Source organism: Salmo salar, chromosome 03, assembly GCF_965601325.2.
Source record: "Salmo salar chromosome 03, fSalSal1, whole genome shotgun sequence".
NCBI classification, from domain to species: domain Eukaryota; kingdom Metazoa; phylum Chordata; class Actinopteri; order Salmoniformes; family Salmonidae; genus Salmo; species Salmo salar.
Window position 1 is genome coordinate 82,063,797 of NC_138293.1, and position 27,222 is coordinate 82,091,018.

Consider the following 27,222-nt stretch of genomic DNA (forward strand, 5'->3'; position numbering starts at 1 on the left):
CAGGCTAGCGTGTGGAGCGCCCCAGAGTCTGATGAGAGAGACTAGGACCAGGCTAGCGTGTGGAGCGCCCCAGAGTCTGGTGAGAGAGACTAGGACCAGGATAGCGTGTTGAGCGCCCCAGAGTCTGGTGAGAGAGACTAGGACCAGGATAGCGTGTTGAGCGCCCCCAGAGTCTGGTGAGAGAGACTAGGACCAGGCTAGCGTGTGGAGCGCCCCAGAGTCTGGTGAGAGAGACTAGGACCAGGCTAGCGTGTAGAGCGCCCCAGAGTCTGGTGAGAGACTAGGACCAGGCTAGCGTGTGGAGCGCCCCAGAGTCTGGTGAGAGACTAGGACCAGGCTAGCGTGTGGAGCGCCCCAGAGTCTGGTGAGAGACTAGGACCAGGATAGCGTGTAGAGCGCCCCAGAGTCTGATGAGAGAGACTAGGACCAGGATAGTGTGTGGAGCGCCCCAGAGTCTGGCGAGAGACTAGGACCAGGATAGCGTGTAGAGCGCCCCAGAGTCTGGTGAGAGACTAGGACCAGGATAGCGTGTAGAGCGCCCCAGAGTCTGATGAGAGAGACTAGGACCATGATAGTGTGTGGAGCGCCCCAGAGTCTGGCGAGAGACTAGGACCAGGATAGCGTGTGGAGCGCCCCAGAGTCTGTCGAGAGACTAGGACCAGGATAGCGTGTGGAGCGCCCCAGAGTCTGGTGAGAGAGACTAGAACCAGGCTGGCTGGCTGGCTATCCTCCTCTCTTTCATGTTCACGAAATGGTCTATGACTCTGTCATACAGTACACGCTTTTAGTTTTTGTTGTCCTAGGCTACCTGGCTAATATGCTTGCTCTCTAGACTAACTTCCATTCATGGACAACGTTAACTAGTTAACATTAGCCTTCTACATCTAGCTACATATTGAACTTCCATCCTCTCAGGCCAGGGGCACAATGTATTTTATGGTTGGATCAGAATTGTAGTTATAAGCATTGGCCAGTACGGAGAATTAAGTAAAACCACAAGTCCAAATCCTTATCTCCATCCATGGCTAATTTAGGAAAGGGCCAATTTTAGCTAGCTCGCTAGCCACCGGATGACAACTGCACAACAAGGTGCAACAATTCAAGTTGTTTTTAATCGATTACATATTTCTCTGCGATAGGAGTAAAGCCAAATCAAAACTGGCTTCCCTTGACACTTTTTTTGTTGTGCGCCAGGACTATTCACAGTTGAGCTCACTCAGTTTAGCTCAATGCTGATTGGCTATTATTTAATACTTTTTTTTAATCAAGGGAGGCCAAATGCTCGCTGGCATCCTTTACATTCAATGCTACGGGCGGCAACAATGTCATACTCTTTATGACCAGACAGCATCAGATAGATGGCCTACACATACAGAGGCAGAGGGGCGCTGTTTCGCTTACTCGGATGCAACGAAAATTAGGAAAGCACAGAAAGACGAAACATACATTATTTAATGTTATTTCTTGGTAAATTTTTGTGGGAAGCCTTGGTATCCATGAATACACACCACTGGACTAAAGAGGTTTATCTTTCTTTGTCTCAGTCTGAAGCGGCATGTGTGTGTGTGTGTGTGTGTGTGTGTGTGTGTGTGTGTGTGTAGGAGGCATCGACTGGATCTTCCAGTATAACAACATGCGTGTGTGTTGGTGGGGGAGGGAGGAGGCACAGTACAGAGAGGTGTATTAATGGAACTATCCAGAACACCAAACAACACAACACACACAGTGTACTCATCCATGAGGGCATTGTCTGGGAACTTGGATAATGTTACATTGGGTATGATCGACACTGTCTCATATGTCGAAGGTGTGTGTGTGTGTGAGATTGAGAGAAAGAGAGAGCGAGTGTGAGTGTGTATGTACAGGTGTGTGTATGAGGGTGGCAGGTAGCCTAGTGGTTAACAGCATTGGGCCAGTAACTGAAAAGTCTCTGGTTCAAATCCCCAAGCTGACTAAGTGAAAAATCTGCCGATGTGCCCTTGAGCAAGGCACTTAACCCTAACTGTTCTTGTAAGTCGCTCTGGATAAGAGTGTCAGTTAAATTACTGAAATGTGTGGGTCAGTCCTCACCTCACTCTCCTTGTTTTCGTACTTGTTGGTGTTCTTGCCCTGGCTCTTCCTCCTGAGTTTCTTCAGGTCAGACTGCGACCTCTCCAGAGAGTCCTGCTTCATCTTGTGCTCTGTCTGATACCTCTTAAAGGTGGCCTGGATGGGTGGGAGGGAGAGGGGAGGTGGGGTGGAGAGGGGAGGTAGGGTGGAGAGTGGAGGTAGGGTGGAGAGGGGAGGTGGGGTTGAGAGAGGAGGTGGGGTTGAGAGGAGGTGGGGTTGAGAGGGGAGGTGGGGTTGAGAGGGGAGGTGGGGTTGAGAGGGGAGGTAGGGTGGAGAGGGGAGGTAGGGTGGAGAGGGGAGGTAGGGTGGAGAGGGGAGGTAGGGTGGAGAGGGGAGGTGGGGGAAGCACCCGTGAACACCTGGAACCATCTCTAGACAGTACAAGTAGCGTTGATTTTAAAAAGTATATTTTCCTTTTCGGAAAAAAAACTTTTCAGTAATATCATTAAATGTAATGTCACTAAGTATTAAAGTGCTTCGTTTTTAGTTTCATTGATTCAATGGTAATTAGCCTTAAATGCTGTTTGATTATAGGCATTAGTAGAAAGGGTAGACACAGATATTAAACCCCAGTCTCTGGTGGGGAGAGATGTACATGTGCCATATGCTGTGAGCGTTACCACTCAACCACGGCTCTGAACGGCATAAGTCATTGTTGCATGTTTATCCTATTCCCTTTATAGTGAACTTACTACTTTTGGGCCCTGGTGAACAGTAGTCCCCTATAAAGGGAATAGGGTGCCATTTGGGATGCAGACAGTGTGTTCACTGTGATGTAGGTAGGCAGTAGACAGGATTCTGTAGTCACTGATGTAGGTAGGCAGTAGACATGATTCTGTGGTCACTGTGGTGTAGGTAGGCAGTAGACATGATTCTGTGGTCACTGTGATGTAGGTAGGCAGTAGACAGGATTCTGTGGTCACTGTGATGTAGGTAGGCAGTAGACAGGATTCTGTGGTCACTGTGATATAGATAGGCAGTAGACAGTATTCTGTGGTCACTGTGATGTAGGTAGGCAGTAGACAGGATTATGTGATGAGGTAGGCAGTAGACAGGAATCTGTGGTCACTGTGATGTAGGTAGGCAGTAGACAGGATTCTGTGGTCACTGTGATGTAGGTAGGCAGTAGACAGGATTCTGTGGTCACTGATGTAGACAGGATTCCGTGGTCACTGATGTAGACAGGATTCCGTGGTCACTGATGTAGACAGGATTCCGTGGTCACTGATGTAGACAGGATTCCGTGGTCACTGATGTAGACAGGATTCCGTGGTCACTGATGTAGACAGGATTCCGAGGTCACTGATGTAGACAGGATTCTGAGGTCACTGATGTAGACAGGATTCTGAGGTCACTGATGTAGACAGGATTCTGAGGTCACTGATGTAGACAGGATTCTGTGGTCACTGATGTAGGTAGGCAGTAGACAGGATTATGTGGTCGCTGTGATGTAGGTAGGCAGTAGACAGGATTCTGTGGTGTAGGTAGGCAGTAGACAGGATTATGTGGTCGCTGTGATGTAGGTAGGCAGTAGACAGGATTCTGTGGTGTAGGTAGGCAGTAGACAGGATTACATGGTCATTGATTTGGTAGGCAGTAGACAGGATCATAGTTCCAGGGATGAGGCATGGGGGGCAGTTCTCAGTGATATTCCCATGAGCAGGAGGGAAGGCCGTTTCCATAGAATCACATAAGCACACACATACATACAGTGCAGTACTTACTGTCATGTATTTTACATCCATGTCTGTCTTCCTCTCCAATTCAGCTATTATCTCGCTGTGAAACCTCTTAAACTGCAGGTGAGGGGAAAGGGGGATGAGAGAGGGAGAGACGGTGAAGGGAGAAAGGAGGGGGGATGCACACTGATTAGAGAAGGGACTGTTATGATGGAGTGATGGAGATGTGTCAGTGGAAAACAGTAAAAAGAATGTTGGGAGGGATTTGAGAGCCATCCTTGAGTTGTGTAAGCAAAGGTGTTTGTGTGTGTTTGCACGGTTGTGTATGTGTGTGTGCATGGGTGTGTGCCTGTGTGCAAGAAAGAGAAGAAAAGATTCAAGACTATATGAGTGAGTCATAGCTGAAACGTAATGCAGGGATGCCCTCCTCTCTCTCTCTCCCACTCTAATCAGTATGAGGGGGAGCGCAGGCATCTCTTACATCACCGTGGCCTTGTGGTGGCAAACCGACGCCCACTGGTGCCATTTGGTCAACGAAAACCCCACGTCCTCTCACGAAGAATTAGAGACTGTCCCTGCAACCCACGTCTCCTCAATCCTCTCAAACAACAACCCTGTTAGCTGCTGCGTCAAATCTCTAGGTGCCTTAGTGCAGTGATTCCCAACTGGCGGCCCATGGGCCGAATTTGGCCCGCGGTTGATTTTATTTGGCCCGCCAAGTTTTCTGAGCAAAAAGAACATATCTATATATTTATTTTTAAATATAAAATCAGCTCCAAGTGATTTTAATTTGGGAAATCTGTTCCCAAGTATTCCCTCGCATAATAGAGAGCCACGTGATCATATACAAATGTAAGCAAGGTTTGAAATTATTATGTTTTAGTCCAATATTATATCTGTTTGGGCTTCTTGGGTCAATTTGCAGTCCACAAATGATTTGTAACCATGTAAAAAATCTGCCCGCGGCTGGATCTAGTTAATGATCCCTCCTTTAGTTAAACTGCTCTGCCTTCCATAGACACACCATGCATGACAACGCCTCCTCCAATCTCCAACTCTTTAATGGAATGAAGGAATTCATATTGTGACTCACACATACAGTCAGCAGAGGCCTTGACTAAAGAAGTAATCATCTAGTTTTTCAAAAGCATCTGTAATCTGACTACAGTATTTTTTGCTGGTAATGTAATTGATTACAGTTACAGTATTTATTGTAATCCGATTACAAGTAACTGATTACATGAATAAGTGTCTCCCTAACCTTGTATACTTATGATGATAAACATTTTTTATAGTTTGTAGAATAAGTTATTGTATGCCAACCATAACTACAGGCGTTGACAAGTGTGACTGTCATCAACAACAGTTCCCAGAGGCCCCGTCACAGGGCGTGTTCAGACCTGCTCCCGTCCTATAAACAGGCTGTACCACAATAACCAAACAGGTGCAACTTTTCCTCTAGCTTGTTTGTTTTCTCCTCATCATCTTTGCTTTTTCTGTCCCTTGATGTTACATAGAAAGAGAAACACCATCCTGTGATTACTAATGGAGGGAGTTGAAGAGGGGGAAAGAGAAAGAGATATTTGTGTTTGAGAGGAATTAAAAAGGGTACATTGTGTTACACAGCAGAGAGAGAAAAAGAGACAGAGGGAGAGAGAGAGGGCACACTGGGCGAGGCAAGTCATGCAGGGAATTAAACAATAGATGACGCAAACACTCATGTACACACACGCACCTTGCAGAACACACACACATCTTGCAGAACACACACACACACACACACACACACACACACACACACACACACACACACACACAGTACTCACATTCTCCTCTAGCTCAAGGTGAACTTTCCTGTGGACCTCGGATATCTCCATCAGCACAACGCCTGTGGCGAGAGAGAGACATACACTGATTGGCTGCTTGGCTGCTTGGCTCGTGGGGGAAAACAAGATTAGGGTTTCGGTCAGATTCTCTACGCTTCTCCTGAAGTGTGCACTATTAGACACGATCTACCCTTCTCCTGAAGTGTGAACCATTAGATATGGACTGGTGGAAGGAATATGGTGGAAACTTGTTTACACCAATCCAATGCTTTAAAATGCATGTGGGGGAGTGTACACTTCTTTGTGAAGGGGTATCTGAACAGAACCCCCCAAAAGGCTAGTCCATACGATGTACATAGTCTCAAATGGTTGCTTTCCTTCATGAAAGAGAAAAGACATACAGTACACATCCCTCTGACAAGTGCTGAACTGACAAAAAGGTGGGGAATGGAAACAATGTTGACAACGCCGACAGAACAGTGATTTATTTGTGAGATGCTGTCACATTCATTTATCATGTTCAGTAGGGCACACCGAAGCAATGTGTTGCAAATGGAAATCTGTGTCGTTATTGGACAAGCTCAGTTTGTATCTCCTACGGTTCAGTCCATTTCAACATGTTTTCTCCCTACTGAATACAACCCAGTATGGCTTTAAATCAGTTGTAAACTAAAATTGACCCTATTAATATTTGCTAACGTTGAGGAAACAGTGAGTCGTTACCACCTGCAGTTAGATAATCAAAAACAGCTCTAACTGCAGGGAACCAAAAACAATATCACTCTTTGCATGTTCCTCAACAGCCAATCAAAAATGGATTAAAACGTAATAACACCATAAAGCAACTGGAAATCGTAACACCCAATTCATGCAGGTAGCCTAGTGGTTAGACTGTTGGGCCAGTAACTGAAAGGTTGCTGGATCAAATCCCCGAGCTGACAAGGTAAAAATCTGTCGTTCTGCCCCTGAGCAAGGCAGTTAACCCACTGTTCCCCAGGCACCGAAGACGTGGATGTTGATTAAGGCACCTCTCTGATTCAGAAGGGTTGGGTTAAATGCGGAAGACACATTTCAGTTGAATGTATTCAGTTGTACAAGTGACTAGGTATCATCCCCCTTCCCTTTCCCTAATAAGGATCCAACCACATGGCACTTCTGAGTGATTATCACAATACGTGTTGCTAATAAACAGATGAAAGGATATTGTTTTCCTGATGCCTCTATCGTAACACGTTAAATCAAGTGACTCATCTTAAGCAGTCTCACACAGAGAAACCTACAGTACCAGTCAAAGTTTGGACACCTACTCATTCATGGGTTTTTGTTTTATTTTGTACTATTTTCTACACTGTAGAATAATAGTGAAAACATCAAAACTGTGAAATAATCTATATGGAATCATGTAGTAACCAAAAAAGTGTTAAACAAATCAAAATATATTTTATATTTGATATTCTTCAAAGTAGCCACCCTTTGCCTTGATCACAGCTTTGCACACTCTTGGCATTCTCTCAATCAGCATTTCAATTAACAGGTGTGCCTTCTTAAAAGTTAATTTGTGGAATTTCTTTCCTTCTTAATGCGTTTGAGCCAATCAGTTGTGACAAGGTTGTGACAAGGTAGGGGTGGTATACAGAAAATAGCCCTATTTGGTAAAAGACCAAGTCCATATTATGTTAAGACATGAAGGTCAGTCAATCTGGAACAGTTCAAGAACTTTGAACGTTTCTTCAAGTGCAGTCGCAAAAACCATCAAGCACTATGATGAAACTGGCTCTCATGTGGACCGCCACAGGAAAGGAAGACCCAGAGTTACCTCTGCTGCAGAGGATGAGTTCATTAGAATTAACTGCACCTCAGATTACAGCCCAAATAAATGCTTTAGAGTTCAAGTAACAGACACATCTCAACATCAACTGTTCAGAGGAGACTACGTGAATCAGGCCTTCATGGTCAGATTTCTGCAAAGAAACCACTACTAAAGGACACCAATAAGAAGAAGAAACTTGCTTGGGCCAAGAAACATGAGCAATGGACATAAGACCGGCTGAAATCTGTCCTTTGGTCTGATGAGTCCAAATTTGAGATTTTTGGTTCCAACCGCCGTGTCTTTGTGAGATGCAGAGTAGGTGAACAGAAAAATATATTTGTTTAACACTTTTTTCATTACTACATGATTCCATATTTGTTATTTCATAGTTCTGATGTCTTCACTATTATTCTACAATGTAGAAAATAGTAAAAATAAAGAAAAATCCTTGAATGAGTAGGTGTGTCCAAACTTTTGACTGGTACTGTACATAAAACTGAATATAATCAAAGCATATAATCAGCAGGAACTAAGGGATTCCTTTGTTAATCCCACCCCTGTGTAATGCATCTCCTGAAACCATCATGTCAATATCTGAGTAGCTACTAACCCATGGAGGAGTGTGTGTGAGCCCTGTGACTAGACCACTTCCTGGACTGTAGGCCTACACAGTATGACGTAAACCTGGGTCATGTTCATTAGTTTTAAAATGTTTCCAGATGGAAAACTAAAATTAGCATTTCTTATTGGACAAGTCCAAGTATAGTCCCTCCTTGTTTCAGTGTGTTTTCTTGAGTTTGGTTCCTTTTTGAGCAGGAGCCAAGCTGGTCCTTCCTCTGAATGTCAGACTACACAGTAGGCTATATGATGTTCATCTGAGGAAAGCTTTGACTGTCTGTCTGGAGAGAGATTTTCCATTCCATGTCACCCCAGGCTATAGGCTGTCTGTCCCTCTTCTGTGGCACAGAGCTAGCAGAGAGACTACGTCAGAAAGCTCTGATCAAACACCACAAGAGAGTAGTTTAATAATACAAAACAATAGACAGAATGTTCCATACTGGGACACAATGGCATGGGAGAGGAGAGGAGAGAGGGCAGAGGTCGAGTGGTTCAGTGCATTAACTACACTAGTGAACTATACACTACTCATCCAGTATTTCCATATTATTCAACTGTGTTTGTTTACAGCAGGCAGTGATGGCTCTGCTCTGAGAGAAATACCCAGAGAGGAAAGTGCTGTTGTGACAGTATGTGACTGATCATTGATCAAACAAACCCAACCCAGGCGTTTCTGGATGGTTTGACATGAAGCAAGCTTTGTTGACTTACTGTTGAACATTGCATAATGAAGGTTAGAATTTTTCAATTATTATGTTGGATTAGTCATAATCACATGATTACACATGAACAGTCAAATGCATTTAATTTCAAAATCATTACACGGTCCAAGATAATACATGTGACTAAATGTCTCAATGTGCCAACAATTCGTACACAGACTTATACATTTCATGAATGTTGTATTCACATGTTATGAATACATAAGCTGCTGTGATATGGTGGAACATACAAATAAATACTGTGTGGTATGAGCCAGGCCCAGCTCCACTCGTTATTAACCCCTGGATTACAATAGCTAAACACTGTCCTAAGACACTTCCACTCCCTGTCCCAGTGTGTGTCCTAAGACACTTCCACTCCCTGTCCCAGTGTGTGTCCTAAGACACTCCCACTCCCTGTCCCAGAGTGTGTCCTAAGACACTTCCACTCCCTGTCCCAGTGTGTGTCCTAAGACACTTCCACACCCTGTCCCAGAGTGTGTCCTAAGACACTTCCACACCCTGTCCCAGAGTGTGTCCTAAGACACTTCCACTCCCTGTCCCAGAGTGTGTCCTAAGACACTTCCACTCCCTGTCCCAGAGTGTGTCCTAAGCCACTTCCACTCCCTGTCCCAGAGTGTGTCCTAAGCCACTTCCACTCCCTGTCCCAGAGTGTGTCCTAAGCCACTCCACTCTACCTCTCCCGAGTCTCCCAGTCTCCAGCGCCACCCTGCCCTGTGGGCTGTGGCTGGCATACTCACCACAGTTCAAACAACATCGCTGACTAAAGGGCACCAGAACATCCTGGTAAATGTGTCCTTTGTCAGGCCATGGAGAGAGAGAGAGAGAGGGAGGGAGTGGGGTAGATGAGACGGGAACAGATAGTGGGGTGGCACTAGGAGAAAAAGGAAGGAGAGATAGAGAGAGGGGCCTGTGCAGGGAGAGAGAAAGCGCTGTGAAAGAAGCATGTGCATGGCACCATGTTCAGACCCCTGACCTACCATTCAACTTATCCCATTGTTAGTGTCACTTAAATCCAAATATCTCTCACCACAAAATAATTCACCAGTTAAAAAAGTAGCAAAGTATCCATTGACAACACAGCTCCTTCATCTCAGCTTAACTGCTGCTAAAATACCTTGAAAATGTAGCTCGCAATGTCCTACTGATTACCACGTTGACTTTTTGTATAACTAAGTTGCAAGAAGGAGAACGTTTTGATGCTGATCCTAAAACTAAGTGGAGACTAGAAGGCATATATTTTGCAGTAACAACAACCCAACTAATAATGTGTTTATATGCAGTGCGTATGGACAGAATGTTGCCAAGCAACAAGTGTAGCACATGGGGATGTTTGAAACGTACTTCTCAGCCTTAAGTGTCCCGCTTGCGTCGCCTCATTACCTAGCCTTTGAGGTGGCGCAATCGGCTAAGATGCTGAAGGGAGGACGGTCATGTGGGCTAGCAAGGCAGAAGTCCAGAGTTTGCGCCAGATATGAGCTGAAGGAAGGAAGTGGTACTCGCTAAGCAAGCAGTGTGACGTCCTTTACACAAGCATGGTCAATTGAGCGCAGTGTGAAGCACAACCCTGTGTAAATGGACAACAGCCTAGTAGAAATACTGCCAGTATTATCCAATGGTTTAACCCAATCAAACTAAAATAACCAATTGTTGTTAATGTCCTGACTGACCCATGAGTATGGTCTGTCTGTGGTAGATGTGGTGTTGGGTTAATGGTTCTGACTGACTCATGAGTATGGTCTGTCTGTGGTAGATGTGGTGTTGGGGTTAATGGTTCTGACTGACTCATGAGTATGGTCTGTCTGTGGTAGATGTGGTGTTGGGTTAATGGTTCTGACTGACTCATGAGTATGGTCTGTCTGTGGTAGATGTGGTGTTGGGTTAATGGTTCTGACTGACCCATGAGTATGGTCTGTCTGTGGTAGATGTGGTGTTGGGTTTATGTCCTGACTGACTCATGTCTGTGGTAGATGTGGTGTTGGGGTTAATGATTCTGACTGACTCATGAGTATGGTCTGTCTGTGGTAGATGTGGTGTTGGGTTAATGTCCTGACTGACCCATGAGTATGGTCTATCAGTGGTAGACGTGGTGGTGGGGCTTGGTGCTTTGAGCTCAGTAATACCTATTAAATGAGCCATGAGGAAAATCATGAATGGTACTAGGGATGTGACAAATGGAAAAATGTTAACGTTCATCAGTTTCCCACATGAATTCACAGTGTAGCTGCGCTGCTGCCAGCAACGGTTTGGGTCTCAAGGTGCGTCCCTTTCAGATGTTTAAGCATTGCACGTGTTTTACCATTACTGTACCTCAATTCCACCTCGCAAAGTTGGCATTTCCTTATCATTTAACTTCTCAAAGTATTGCCATACAGGACTTGGCCGCTGTAGCTGCATGGCGATGACCTGGTGGTGGAGAATAGACTGCCAAATAATTGATTCCTCGACTCCTTGCACGTCGACTTCTTTGAATAATGTGGCTTATACAGGTATATTTTATACTGACATTTCTGACCACTTTCCAATTGTCCACTTCTCTTTGGCAGATGGAAATGAACAAATGGAAATGATTAGTAGCATTAAATGAAGAACATTTAACTAAAGTAATAGTGAGCTCTTTAAGATGCTGATTGATGATATTTAATGGAACATTTTTTATAATCAGGCCGATGTGGAGTCTGCTTACCAGACTTTTCTCATCTTTCAATTCTGTATTTCACCACTGCTTTCCCTTAGTTAAACAACGTAAGAAAGCAGCAGAATGGTTCTGGAAACCTTGGTTTGCAACCGGTCTCAAAAAAAGTTGTATTTGTGAGAAACTTTTTATACATCTCCCCTGAATTCTGCAAATTACAAAAAGTATAAAAACATGTACTCACCTACTTCAGATATCCTATTTTTACTAACAAATTCCAAGAATCCTTATATAAAGCCAACATGGAAAGTCATCAACAGACTGTTGAATAAGAAAAAGGCATCTACAACCATCCCATCTCAATTTATTGTTGGAAATAAGACCTATAGTGATCCTGATGTTATTTCATGCGAATTTAAAAACTTTTTTGTGAATGTGGGTTCCTCTCGGTCAAAGAAATTTGAGAAAACTGATGGCAATCCCTTGGATTACATTAAGGGACATTTCCCTTCTCTGCTTCAGTTTGATCCTCCTGATGTAATAGAGGTGATGGAGGTACAGTGCCTTGCAAAAGTATTCACCCCCTTGGCGTTTTTCCTATTTTGTTGCATTACAACCTGTAATTTAAATAGATTTTTATTTGGATTTCATGTAATGGACATACACAAAATAGTCCAAATTGGTGAATTGAAATGAAAAAAATTACTTATTTCAAAATATTCAAAAACAACAAAAATGGAAAAGTGGTGCGTGCATATGCCTTTGCTGTGAAGAACTTAAATAAGATCTGGTGCATCCAATTACCTTCAGAAGCCACATAATTAGTTAAATAAAGTCCACCTGTGTGCAATCTAAGTGTCACATGATCTCAGTATATATACACACCTGTTCTGAAAGGTCCCAGAGTCTGCAACACCACTAAGCAAGGGGCACCACCAAGCAAGAGACACCATGAAGACCAAGGAGCTCTCCAAACAGGTCAGGGACAAAGTTGTGGAGAATTACAAATCAGGGTTGGGTTATAAAAAAAATATCTGAAACTTTGAACATCCCATGGAGCACCATTAAATCCATTATAAAAAATGTAAAGAATATGGCACCAGAACAAACCTGCCAAGAGAAGGCCGCCCACCAAAACTCACAGACCAGGCAAGGAGGGCATTAATCAGAGAGGCAACAAAGAGACCAAAGATAACCGTGAAGGAGCTGCAAAGCTCCACAGAGCAGATTGGAGTATCTGTCCATAGGACCACTTTAAGCCATACACTTCACAGAGCTGGGCTTTACGGAAGAGTGGCCAGAAAAAAAGCAATTTGTTAAAGAAAAAAAATAAGCAAACACGTTTGCTTATGGAAGAAGGTACTCTGGTCAGATGAGACTAAAATTGAGCTTTTTGGCCATCAAGGAAAACACTATGTCTGGCGCAAACCCAACACCTCTCATCACCCCGAGAACACCATCCCACAGTGAAGCATGGTGGTGGCAGCATCATGCTGTGGGGATGTTTTTCATCGTCAGGGACTAGGAAACTGGTCAGAATTAAAGGAATGATGGATGGTGCTAAATACAGGGACATTTTTGATGGAAACCTGTTTCAGTCTTCCAGAGATTTGAGACTGGGACAGAGGTTCACCTTCCAGCAGGACAATAACTCTAAGCATACTGCTAAAGCAACACTCGAGTGGTTTAAGGGGAAACATTTAAAATGTCTTGGAATGGCCTAGTCAAAGCCCAGACCTCAATCCAATTGAGAATCTGTGATATCACTTAAAGATTGCTGTACACCAGCGGAACCCATCAAACTTGAAGGAGCTTATAGAGACATACCCCAAGAGAGTTGCAGCTGTAATTGCTGCAAGGGGGGGGGGATGAATAGTTATGCATGCTCAAGTTCTGTTTTTTTGTCTTATTTCACAATAAAAAATATTTTGCTTCTTCAAAGTGGCATGTTATGTAAATCAAATGATACACCCCCCCCAAAAAAAACATTTTAATTCCAGGTTGTGAGGCAACAAAATAGGAAAAATGCCAAGGAAGTTGAATACTTTCGCAAGCCCCTATAAATGGTAAAGATATCAGCAGAAAGCCATGATGAGATTGATTTCTCCAAAGAGGCACCAGTGTCTTCCTTGATTACTGAGGCTCTAACATATATCTTCACCAAATCTATGCAAACTAATATTGTTCCTAAAGATTTGAAAATTGCCAAAGTTATTCCCCTCTATAAATCTGGAGATCCAACATATTTCACAAATGATCACCCAATATCTTTACTACTATGTTTTTCTAAAATCCTAGAAAAATTGGTGTTTTAGAGAATGTTGAATCAACACAATTCTATATGAGCACCAATACGGTTTTCATAAAAACTACTCCACAGATATGGTTCTTTTGCAACAGCCCTTAACAACAATGAATACGCACTTGGCATCTTTTTAGATTTATCGTTTGACATGCTTTCTAAATTACATTATTGCAGTTTATGATTATACAGTACATTGGAAAAGTATTCAGACCCTTTGACTATTTCCACATATTGTTATGTTACAGCCTTATTCTGAAATGGATTAAATCGTTCCCCCCCTCAATCTACATGCAATACCCCATAATGACAAAAATAAAAACAGGTTTAAAAAAACTTAAATATCATGTTTACATAAGTATTCAGACCATTTACTCAGTACTTCGTTGAAGCACCTTTGGCAGTGATTAGAGCCTTGAGTATGACACTACAAGCTTGGTACACCTGTATTTGGGGAGTTCCTCCCATTCTTCTCTGCAGATCCTTTCGAACTCTGTCAGGTTGGATGGGGAGCGTCGCTGCACAGCTATTTTTAGGTCTCTCCAGAGATGTTCGATCGGATTCAAGTCCGGGTTCTGGCTGGGCCACTCAAGGACATTCAGAGACTTGTCCAGAAGCCACTCCTGCGTTGTCTTGGCTGTGTGCTTAGGGTCATTGTCCTGTTGGAAGGTCTACCTTTACCCCAATCTGAGGTCCTGAGCACTCGGGAGCAGGTTTTCATCAAGGAGCTATCGGTACTTTGCTCCATTCATCTTTCCCTCGATCCTGGCTAGTCTCCCAGTTCCTGCCGCTGAAAAACATCCCCACAGCATGATGCTGCCACCACCCTTCTTCATCGTAGGGATGGTGCCAGGTTTCCTCCAGATGTGACGTTTGGCATCTTCGTTTCATTAGACCAGAGAATTTTTATTATCATGGTCAGAGTCCTTTAGAGTCCTCAAGCGGCCTGTCATGTGCCTTTTACTGAGGAGTGGCTTCAGTCTGGCCGCTCTACCACTATGTATTTTACAATAGTTATCTTTTGTTTGTTTTTAATCCCATCCTTCAGCTACCCTCCACCTCTCCTATCTATATCTGAAGACCATCCAGTTTGATTTCTATTTGCCATATGTTTTTAACTATGCTGTTTCACAAAAGTTCTGAACCTATATACATTTTACAGACAGTATATTTTACATTAGTTATCTTTGGTTTTTAGTCCCACCCTTCAGCTCCACTCAACACCTCCCATCTATCTCTGAACACCATCCATTTTCTATTTGCCATATATTTTTCAACTGTGCTGTGATGGTTCACAAAAGTTCTGAACCCTTCTATTCTCATAGTGTCTACAGATTGTAAATTAAGGACTTTTTCCCCCCTAAAAGTATTATATTATTAATCGATTGACTATGACTTTTCAAATCACCCAGTAGTGCACTTCATTTCTTTGGTGCAAATAAATAAAACCTCAAACCTAAACCTTCCGGTGTCGACTCCCATTTCTGAGTATCAAGATTAGATTCCGCCAGGAAATGACTGCTAAGATTCAGTATTTTTGGAACGCAGGAGACTAATTAGTTGTCGTATTTCCGAACACTCGCATCTTTCATTGTGAGCTAGCAAGGGACGGAGAGAGAGGGGAGGGGCACAGTATAGGCAGGTCGGCCACCAGGGAGACGGAGTCAGAACCGTGTACTAGGCCTATCTACAGTTGAAGTCGGAAGTTAACATACAGTTGTGGCCAGAAATATTGGCACCCTTGCACGTTTTTCAAGTTACTCACAATTTTCCTAAAAATAAGTTGAAATTTAACAAAGTATTTGGTCTCCACAATTCTTTATTTTACTGTTAATATTACAGAACCTTTGCTTTTGATTCAGAACTTAATATATCCATTTAAATCAGAAAATAAACAGGAATGGCAATAACAAAATTATTGACACCCTAGACTTAATATTTGGTAGCACTGCCTTTGGTCAAAATAACTGCAATCAAGCGCTTCCTATTACCATCAATGAGTTTCCTGCACCTCTGTACTGGTAGTTTGGCCCACTCCTCTTGTGCAAACTGCTCCAGTTCTCCCAGATTTTATAGGGTGCCTTCTCCCAACTGCTGTTTTCAGATTTCTACATAGGTTTTCAATGGAATTTAGATCTGGACTCATTGCTGGCCACTTCTGAACAGTCCAACGTTTTGTCTTGAACCATTCCTGGGTGCTTTTTGAAGTGTGTTTGGGGTCATTGTCCTGCTGGAAGACCCATGACCTTCGACGGAGACCCAGCTTTCCGACACTGGGTCTGACATTGCGCTCCAAAATACCTTGGTATTCTCCTAATTTCATAATGCCATGTACACATTCAAGGCACCCAGTTCCAGAGGCAGCAAAGCAACCCCAAAACATCACTGAACCTCCTCCATGTTTGACTGTAGGTAAGGTGTTCTTTTCTTTGAACACCTTTGATTGTGTGCTTTACCAAAAAGCTCTATTTTGGTCTCATCTGTTCACAGGACATTTTCCCAGAAGGGTTTTGGCATGTTCAGGTGTGTTTTGTCAAATTGCAGCCGGGCTTTATGTCTTTCTCTCAGCAATGGGATCCTTCTGGGTCTCCTACCATATAACCCCCTTTCATTGAGTTGGTGGCGGATTGTGCTAGTTGAAACTGTTGTACTTTGTGTCTGAAGATCAGCTTGAATCTGTGTGGCAGTTGCTCAAGGTGATTTCTCCACAATTCAAACAATTCTTCGCTGCACAATTTCATCAAGTTCTCTCTTGCGGCCACATCCAGGGAGGTTGGCGACAGTGGTATGGGACTTAAACTTCTTGATAACATTATGTACGGTGGAAGCAGGAACATCAAGGTCTCTGGAGATGGACTTGTAATCTTGTGTCTGACCTCAGATATTTATCTGGTTTTCTTTCTTTTGTCCATGCTCATTCCGTTACACACAGTTACACAAAACAGGAGAATGAGTCCTTTTCTCTATTTAAACTGGTTTAATATGTGATTTTTATACTGCAGGTACCTTCAACTCAGCACAGGTGAGTTCAATTCCAAAGTAAATAAGAATCATCTGCTTGAAATCTAATAATTTTTAACTACATCTAGAAGGTGCCAATAATATTGTCCAGGCCATTTTAGGATTCAGTAAATTATTCAATTTCTTTTGTTTTGTTCAACTGCACACCGAAGACATACATATGTGGATACCAAAACATGTTTTAATTTCAACAGTTTTCTGGAAGAAATGCTGCATTATTTGAAAAAAGTGCAAGGGTGCCAATATTTTTGGTCATTAAAACTCGTTTTTCAACCACTCCACAAATTTCTTGTTCACAAACTATAGTTTTGGCAAGTCGGTTAGGACATCTACTTTGTGCATGACAAAAGTAATTTTTCCAACAATTGTTTACAGACAGATTATTTCACTTATGATTCACTGTATCACAATTCCAGTGGGTCAGAAGTTTACATACACTACGTTGACTGTGCCTTTAAACAGCTTGGAAAATTACAGAAAATATCATGGCTTTAGAAGCTTCTGATAGGCTAATTGACATCATTTGAGTCAATTGGAGGTGTACCTGTGGATGTATTTCAAGGCCTACCTTCAAACTCAGTGTCTCTTTGCTTGACATCATGGGAAAATCAAAAGAAATCAGCCAAGACCTCAGAAAACAAATTGTAGACCTCCACAAGTCTGGTTCATCATTGGGAGCAATTTCCAAACGCCTGAAGGTACCACGTTCATCTGTACAAACAATAGTACGCAAGTATAAACACAATGGGACCACGCAGCCGTCATACCACTCAGGAAGGAGACGCGTTCTGTCTCCTAGAGATGAACGTACTTTGGTGCGAAAAGTGCAAATCAATCCCAGAACAACAGCAAATGACCTTGTGAAGATGCTGGAGGAAACAGGTATAAAAGAATATCAACATAACCTGGCAAGGAAGAAGCCACTGCTCTGAAACCGCCATAAAAAAGTCAGACTACGGTTTCCAACTGCACATGGGGACAAAGATCGTACTTTTTGGAGAAATGTTCTCTGGTCTGATGAAACAAAAATATAACAGTTTGGCCATAATGAACATCGTTATGTTTGAAGGAAAAAGGGGGAGGCTTGCAAGCCGAACACCATCCCAACCGTGAAGCGCGGGGGTGGCAGCATCATGTTGTGGGGGTGCTTGCTGCTGGAGGGCCTGGTGCACTTCACAAAAAAGATGTCATCATGAGGAGGAAAATTATGTGGATATATTGAAGCAACATCTCATGACATCAGTCAGGAAGTTAAAGCTTAGTCGCAAATGGGTCTTCCAAATGGACAATGACCCCAAGCATACTTTAAAGTTGTGGCAAAATGTCTTAAGGACAACAAAGTCAAGGTATTGGAGTGGCCATCACAAAGCCCTGAACTCAATCCTAAAGAAAATTTGTGGGCAGAACTGAAAAGAGTGTGTGCGAGCAAAGAGGCCTACAAACCTGACTCAGTTACACCAGCTCGGTCAGGAGGAATGGGCCAAAATTCACCCAACCTATTGTGGGAAGCTTGTGGAAGGCTACCCGAAACGTTTGAACCAGATTAAACAATTTAAAGGCAATGCTACCAAATACTAATTGAGTGTATGTAAACTTCTGACCCACTGGGAATGTGATGAAAGAAATAAAAGCTGAAATAAATCATTCTCTCTACTATTATTCTGACATTTCACATTCTTAAAATAAAATAAAATCAACTGTATTACACATTTGGAATGCTGTATCTCCCAATTTCCTGGCTTGCAACTTCAGTGAAGCAGGACCTATCTATCATCAATGAATAGGCTAGGATATTCTACAGGCAACAGACCGAAGACTGAACACACACTCGCATCATTACCAAAAAGAAAGGGCAGGGGTGGAATCATTAGACCAAACAGTTTGCAACTAAAACAAGAGTTTCTATTGGAGAAATTCAGGTAGGTCCCTCCCAGTTTCGTTCCGTTTGCTTCCGTTCAGAAACATTTTGCAACAGAATCAGTGTAATGAATACGCCCCAGGCAAGCCAGCATGAGGGAGAGAGAGGAGAGGGCAGGCAGAAAGAACCGTGGGGCGCATGTGTTAGTAATCTGCCTTTTGCAATGTCTTGTCATGCATGCCTCGCAAATTCACCAAAGTAGTTGTTGTACTTCAATTACACAACTTTCCCCTAGGCCTTTATTGCCTATTGTCTAGTTAGTCTATAACACAGAAAATAATGGGTTTTGTGATAACAGCACCGTGATTTTGTGGGTGAAAGAACAAAACATCACTTTTCGTTTAGGGATTTTTCATAACATTAAGGAACCCCTAAATGGTACCCTATTCCATGTGTAGTGTTCATTTCTGGGGAATAGGGCCCTATGGGGGCATCAGGTAGCCTAGTGGTTAGCGCGTTGGGCCAGTAACCGAAAGGTTGCTAGATCGAATCCCGAGCTGACAAGGTAAAAATCTGTCGTTCTGCCCATGAACAAGGCAGTTAACCCACTGTTCCTAGGCTGTCATTGTAAATATGAATTTGTTCTTAACCGACATGCCTAGTTAAATAAAAGGTAAAAAAAAAAAAATGGGACATAGGCTAATTTCAGTAGCAGCCATAAAGAGAAAGATTATGTGGGACTATTACAGGATAAGGAGACTATTCTGTGATAAGGAGATTGGATCAGTAATGGCTGCAGGAAACAACGTACGCAAATTAGACAGATGACTGTACATCAATATGACTGCAGTGCTCAGTGATACTCATTACAGGTTAGGATGAGTTAGGACTTGAAACAGTCACTGGCTTTCTAAAATAAAGCAACATGAATGTATAATTTGTTTGAGCAGATTGGTGTCCAGGCAAGTTGAATACCAATAAGTTACATTTTTGAAGTTATAGTCTTTGTCCCAAACATAACTTAGACAACTATATACACTGAGTGTACAAAACATTAAGGACACCTGATCTTTCCATGACAGACTGATCAGATGAATCCAGGTGAAAGCTATGATCCCTTATTGATGTCACCTGTTAAATCCACTTCAATCAGTGTAGATGAAGGGGAGAAGACAGGTTAAAGAAGGATTTTTAAGCCTTGAGACAAGTGAGACACGGATTGTGTATGTGTGCCATTCAGAGGGTGAATGGACAAGACAAAATATTTAAGTGCCTTTGAACGGGGTATGGTAGTAGGTGCCAGGTGCAACGGTTTGTGTCAAGAACTGCAATGCAGCTGGGTTTTTCACACACCAGTTTCCCATGTGTCTCAAGAATGGTCCACCACCCAAAGGACATCCAGCCAACTTGACATAACTGCATTGGAGTCAACATGGGGCCAGCATCCCTGTGGAACGCTTCGGCACCTTGTAGAGTCCATCCTCTGATGAATTGAGGCTGTTCTGAGGCCAAAAGGGGGTGCAACTCAATATTAGGAAGGTGTTGCTAATGTTTTGTACACTCAGTGTATATTTAAGCAATAAGGCCCGAGGGGGTGTGGTATATGGCCAATATACCACAGCTAAGGGCTGTTCTTATGCACGATGCAATGCAGAGTGCCTGGATACAGGCCTTAGCCATGGAATATTGGCCGTATACCACAAACCCCTGAGGTGCCTTATTGCTATTATAAACTGGTTACCAACGCAATTAGAGCAGAAAAATACATGTTGGTTTACAGTCTGATATACCACGGCTGTCAGCCAATCAGCATTCAGGGCTCGAACCACCCAGTTTATAATCTGCAGTATGCAATAGATAAATAATCATATAATTTACATCTGATAACATCTGGAATGTACACACAAACACACTCACTCCAAGTTGTTTGGGAAAAAAGCATCTCTATGCTTGCATGCAAATCGTCCCACAGTCCCTCCGATGTTTTTGACTGCGGGCAAAAGAATCCTAGCATCAACAGCAGGTGCCACCTGACACTACAAAACATGGGTTATCTAAATGGGTTGGAAGCCATTCAAAATAATGGAGCAGACGGCAGTGTGTGTGTTCTCCCAACGGTGTCCCAGCGAGACAACATCCTACTTCAACACTGGGGTGGACAATGGCACCATCCGGACGGGCCTTCAGATAACCTGTCCATCCATGAGGACAGGACAGAATAGGAACGCAGTGAGACTGACAACTTGCATCACAGCACTGGTTGAGAAGGAGCTGCCTGGCAGACACATGAGAGATGACACTGTGTATTGCTGCATTTCTGTTTACTTCTCGGATTTCAAACCATCCAGAGAGTTGGGTTACATCTCAGAGACAGTGAGACAGAGAGTTGGGTTACATCTCAGAGACAGTGAGACAGAGAGTTGGGTTACATCTCAGAGACAGTGAGACAGAGAGTTGGGTTACATCTTAGAGACAGAACAGAGAGTTGGGTTACATCTCAGAGACAGTGAGACAGAGAACAGAGAGAACAGAGAGTTGGGTTACATCTCAGAGACAGAGAACAGAGAGTTGGGTTACATCTCAGAGACAGAGAACAGAGAGTTGGGTTACATCTCAGAGACAGTGAGACAGAGAACAGAGAGAACAGAGAGTTGGGTTACATCTCAGAGACAGAGAACAGAGAGTTGGGTTACATCTCAGAGACAGTGAGACAGAACAGAGTTGGGTTACATCTCAGAGACAGTGAGACAGAGAACAGAGAGAACAGAGAGTTGGGTTACATCTCAGAGACAGAGAACAGAGAGTTGGGTTACATCTCAGAGACAGTGAGACAGAGAGTTGGGTTACATCTCAGAGACAATGAGACAGAGAGTTGGGTTACATCTCAGAGACAGTGAGACAGAGAGTTGGGTTACATCTCAGAGACAGTGAGACAGAGAGTTGGGTTACATCTTAGAGACAGAACAGAGAGTTGGGTTACATCTCAGAGACAGTGAGACAGAGAACAGAGAGAACAGAGAGTTGGGTTACATCTCAGAGACAGAGAACAGAGAGTTGGGTTACATCTCAGAGACAGTGAGACAGAACAGAGTTGGGTTACATCTCAGAGACAGTGAGACAGAACAGAGTTGGGTTACATCTCAGAGACAGTGAGACAGAGAACAGAGAGAACAGAGAGTTGGGTTACATCTCAGAGACAGAGAACAGAGAGTTGGGTTACATCTCAGAGACAGAGAACAGAGAGTTGGGTTACATCTCAGAGACAGTGAGACAGAGAACAGAGAGAACAGAGAGTTGGGTTACATCTCAGAGACAGAGAACAGAGAGTTGGGTTACATCTCAGAGACAGTGAGACAGAACAGAGTTGGGTTACATCTCAGAGACAGTGAGACAGAGAACAGAGAGAACAGAGAGTTGGGTTACATCTCAGAGACAGAGAACAGAGAGTTGGGTTACATCTCAGAGACAGTGAGACAGAGAGTTGGGTTACATCTCAGAGACAATGAGACAGAGAGTTGGGTTACATCTCAGAGACAGTGAGACAGAGAGTTGGGTTACATCTCAGAGACAGTGAGACAGAGAGTTGGGTTACATCTTAGAGACAGAACAGAGAGTTGGGTTACATCTCAGAGACAGTGAGACAGAGAACAGAGAGAACAGAGAGTTGGGTTACATCTCAGAGACAGAGAACAGAGAGTTGGGTTACATCTCAGAGACAGTGAGACAGAACAGAGTTGGGTTACATCTCAGAGACAGGAACAGAGAGTTGGGTTACATCTCAGAGACAGAGAACAGAGAGTTGGGTTACATCTCAGAGACAGAGAACAGAGAGACATTGGGTTACATCTCAGAGACAGAGAACAGAGAGTTGGGTTACATCTCAGAGACAGTGAGACAGAACAGAGTTGGGTTACATCTCAGAGACAGTGAGACAGAACAGAGTTGGGTTACATCTCAGAGACAGTGAGACAGAGAACAGAGAGAACAGAGAGTTGGGTTACATCTCAGAGACAGAGAACAGAGAGTTGGGTTACATCTCAGAGACAGAGAACAGAGAGTTGGGTTACATCTCAGAGACAGTGAGACAGAGAACAGGGTTTAATGATATTAAGAACAGTAAGGACTACTGTGTCTTGTTCAAACCTCCATCTTCTCCATCTTCATTAAGTCAACTGTGACAGTGACTGCTCGCAATGTCAACCAGAAAAGGTCATGAGTCTGGGTGTTTGGCTTCCTGGATGAAAGAATGAAAGGACAGTCCTTCACACTGACATTTGAACCCTGGAGGTGGAGGGAGGAAGCAGGAGAGGGAGGGAAGGAAGGTATGTGTCAATCCTCCACTGACTCAAGAGTCTCTTGTTTCTAGGCTGATCAGTTCAGGTTTCTCTGTGGCAGCTCAGTAGACTCCAGATATTCCCCAGGTTACAGAGGCACGGGGGAGGCCTGACTGACGCAGAGACTGCTGCAACTCAGGGTTTATCAGGCTCTGATAGGTAGGCTCTCACAACATGCACCCATATCATTGATCGACCGGTAGACCATTTGTCCTTACAGCTTTTCCATGAATTTCGACTTTAAAGTTCCAAGATAAAGGCTGAGGAAATAGGACTTAGTGGTTATGGGCCGACACTCAGAACTTTTTACATACAGGACCTGGAAAGGAGTAGTTGCTGCCATAGTCATTTCCCAATATGACAGTGCTCAAGTCAATAGAAGTCAATGCAGGAACGTAAGATGTGAAAGATCATTTCCACTTGAAGTTAGAGTACATGCCCAGTTCAATTCCTGAATCGATGTACTGTAATTCAAATAGAGACCCCAACTTTGGATCATACTGTACATTAAATCAGAGTTCTTTGTATTGATCGCATTGGTCCTGACAAGCCAGTTGGCGAAGAGTAAAGCCACATTGTTCTCAGAGACAGCTGCATGTGGTGGTCACTGGTCAAGCATTACAGAGCGGTCTGCTATACAGTACATTAAGGAAAGTACTCAGACCCCTTCACTTTTTCCACTTTGTTACCTTAAGGTCTTATTCTAAAAAGAATGAAAATGTTTTAAAAAAATCCTCATCAATGTACACACAAAACCTCATAAAGGTAAAGCGAAAACAGGTTCAGAAATGTTTGCAAATTATTTCAAAAATAAAAACAAGAAATACCTTATTTACATAAGTATTCAGACCCTTTGCTATGAGACTCGAAAATTGAGCTCAGGTGCATCCTGTTTCCATTGATCATCCTTGAGATGTTTCTACAACTTGATTTGAGTCCACCTGTGGCAAATTCAATTGATTGGACATGATTTGAAAAAGGCACACACCTGTCTATATCAGGTCCCACAGTTGACAGTGCATTTCAGAGCAAAGACCAAGCCGTGAGGTTGAAGGAATTATCCGTAGAGCTCCGAGACAGGATTGTGTCAAGGCATACATCCAGGGAAGGGTACCAAAAAATGTCTGTAGCATTGAAGGTCCCCAAGAACACAGTGGCTTCCATCTTTCTTAAATGGAAGAAGTTTCGAACCACCAAGACTCTTCCTAGAGCTGGCCGCCCGGCCAAACTGAGAAATCGGGGAAGAAGGGCCTTGGTCAAGGAGGTGACCAAGAACCGATGGTCACCCTGTCAGAACTCCAGAGAGATGGGATACCTCTGTGGAGATGGGAGAACCTTCCAGAAGGACAACCATCTCTGCAGCACTCCACCAATCAGGCCATTATGGTAGAGTGGCCAGACGGAAGCCACTCCTCACTAAAAAGGCACACAACATCCCACTTGGAGTTTGACAAAAGGCGCCTAAAGGACTCTCAGACCATGAGAAACAAGATTCTCTGGTTTGACGAAACCAAGATTGAACTCTTTGGCCTGAATGGCAAGCGTCACGTCTGGAGGAAACCTGGCACCATCCCTACGGTGAAGCATGGTGGTGGCAGGATCATACTGCAGGGATGTTTTTCAGCAGCAGGGACTGTTTTTCAGTCAGGACTGAGGGAAAGATGAACGGTGCAAAGTACAGCGAGATCCTTGACGAAAACCTGCTACAGAGCACTCAGACTGGGGTGAAGGTTCACCTTCCAACAGGACAACGACCCTTAGCACACAGCCAAGACAATGCAGGAGTAGCTTCAGGACAAGTCTCTGAACGTCCTTGAGTGGCCCAGCCAGAGCCTGGACATGAACCAGATCGAACATCTCTGGAGAGACCTGAATATAGCTGTGCAGTAATGCTCCCCATCCAACCTGAGGACCTGCAGAGAAGAAATATAGGTGTGCCATGCTTGTAGCTTCATACCCAAGAAGACGCGAGGCTATAATCGCCGCCAAGGGTGCTTCAACAAAGTACTGAGTGAAGGGTATGAATACTGTGTTGTTTACACACACACACACACACACACACACACACACACACACACACACACACACACACACACACACACACACACACACACACACACACACCACACACACACACACACACACACATTTAATCAATTTTAAAATAAGGCTGTAACGTAACAAAATTTGGAAAAAGTCAAGGGGTCTGAATATTTTCTGAATGCACTGTATATAAACAGCTGTATTCACAGTCAGTGCTCTGGGTTAACAGCCTTCATTAGGCTAGATTAGACACATACCAGAGGACTCTACACACCCTGCACCTTTTCCCCGACTGTCCCCGACACAGGGGGAGGATTAGGGCCAGCGGTCAGTGTGACTCAGCTGGGTGGAGAGGTCAAAGCCTCACCTATATGTGGTTCCCTTTCACATGGATCAGTTACAGGACCGGGAGGAATAGAAACTACAGACACACACCCAGAACTGCTACTGACAGCCTCCGACTGGGTTCTCTACCGCAATCCTTTATTTAGATTTTCCCTTAGGGGAAGTTCTATTGAATTAAATTGTACACTATTAAAAGAACTGGACAATGGAAACACACATACTGGTTTGCTGTTACTGCTGCGGACAAAAGCAAAGCAGCGGAGGGTAGTTGCAATGGAGGACAGCAAAACGCCTAAGAGCACAGCTTTACCAGAGACAGCAGAACCCCTAACAGCATAGCTTACCAGAGACAGCAGAACCCCTAACAGCATAGCTTTACCAGAGACAGCAGAACCCCTAACAGCATAGCTTACCAGAGACAGCAGAACCCCTAACAGCATAGCTTTACCAGAGACAGCAGAACCCCTAACAGCATAGCTTACCAGAGACAGCAGAACCCCTAACAGCATAGCTTTACCAGAGACAGCAGAACCCCTAACAGCATAGCTTTACCAGAGACAGCAGAACCCCTAACAGCATAGCTTACCAGAGACAGCAGAACCCCTAACAGCATAGCTTACCAGAGACAGCAGAACCCCTAACAGCATAGCTTACCAGAGACAGCAGAACCCCTAACAGCATAGCTTTACCAGAGACAGCAGAACCCCTAACAGCATAGCTTACCAGAGACAGCAGAACCCCTAACAGCATAGCTTACCAGAGACAGCAGAACGCCTAAGAGCATAGCTTTACCAGAGACAGCAGAACCCCTAACAGCATAGCTTACCAGAGACAGCAGAACCCCTAACAGCATAGCTTACCAGAGACAGCAGAACCCCTAACAGCATAGCTTACCGGCAGCAGCCCCCAGCAGCCCAGAGACGCGCCCTAACAGCATAGCTTACCAGAGACAGCAGAACCCCTAACAGCATAGCTTACCAGAGACAGCAGAACCCCTAACAGCATAGCTTACCAGAGACAGCAGAACCCCCGCTAGCACCGGACAGCGACCCCTCAGCAGCTACCAGAGACAGCAGAACCCCCGCTAGCACCGGACAGCGACCCTAGCAGCTACCAGAGACAGCAGAACCCCCCTAGCACCGGACAGCGACCCCTCAGCAGCTACCAGAGACAGCAGAACCCCTAACAGCAGCTCGCAGCTTACCAGAGACAGCAGAACCCCTAACAACATAGCTTACCAGAGACAGCAGAACCCCTAACAACATAGCATACCAGAGACAGCAGAACCCCTAACAGCATAGCTTACCAGAGACAGCAGAACCCCTAACAGCATAGCTTACCAGAGACAGCAGAACCCCTAACAGCATAGCTTACCAGAGACAGCAGAACCCCTAACAACATAGCATACCAGAGACAGCAGAACCCCTAACAGCATAGCATACCAGAGACAGCAGAACCCCTAACAACATAGCATACCAGAGACAGCAGAACCCCTAACAACATAGCATACCAGAGACAGCAGAACCCCTAACAACATAGCATACCAGAGACAGCAGAACCCCTAACAACATAGCATACCAGAGACAGCAGAACCCCTAACAACATAGCATACCAGAGACAGCAGAACCCCTAACAGCATAGCTTACCAGAGACAGCAGAACCCCAAACACACTGGAGGCTGCTGAGGGGAGGACGGCTCATAATAAGGGCTGGAACGGGGCACATGGAATGACATCAAAGACATGGAAACCGTGTTTGATGTATTTGATAACATTCCACCGATTCCGCTCCAGTCATTACCACGAGCCCGTCCTCCCCAATTAAGGTGCCACCAACCTCCTGTGCCCTAACATCATAGCCTTACCAGAGACAACAGAAGCCCTTACAGCATTTTCTTCCTAATGTTTTTATATATTTATG

The 27,222-nt window shown here is 44.0% G+C and overlaps 1 protein-coding gene across 2 annotated transcripts in view; it reads right to left on the reverse strand.

Annotated features, from left to right (window-relative positions):
• Positions 1–27,222, reverse strand: part of LOC106601829 (BAR/IMD domain-containing adapter protein 2-like 1) — a 73,379-nt gene that overhangs the window by 38,521 nt on the left and 7,636 nt on the right. Inside the window, exons 4-6 of one of the 2 annotated variants that reach the window (XM_045715552.2) lie at positions 5,615–5,676; positions 3,834–3,905; positions 2,071–2,205 (exon numbers count right to left, since the gene is read on the reverse strand). In XM_045715552.2, the coding sequence (XP_045571508.1) occupies positions 2,071–2,205; positions 3,834–3,905; positions 5,615–5,676 (269 nt within the window). The remainder of the gene's footprint in view (positions 1–2,070; positions 2,206–3,833; positions 3,906–5,614; positions 5,677–27,222) is intronic. The other variant, XM_045715553.2, reaches the window with a different exon arrangement.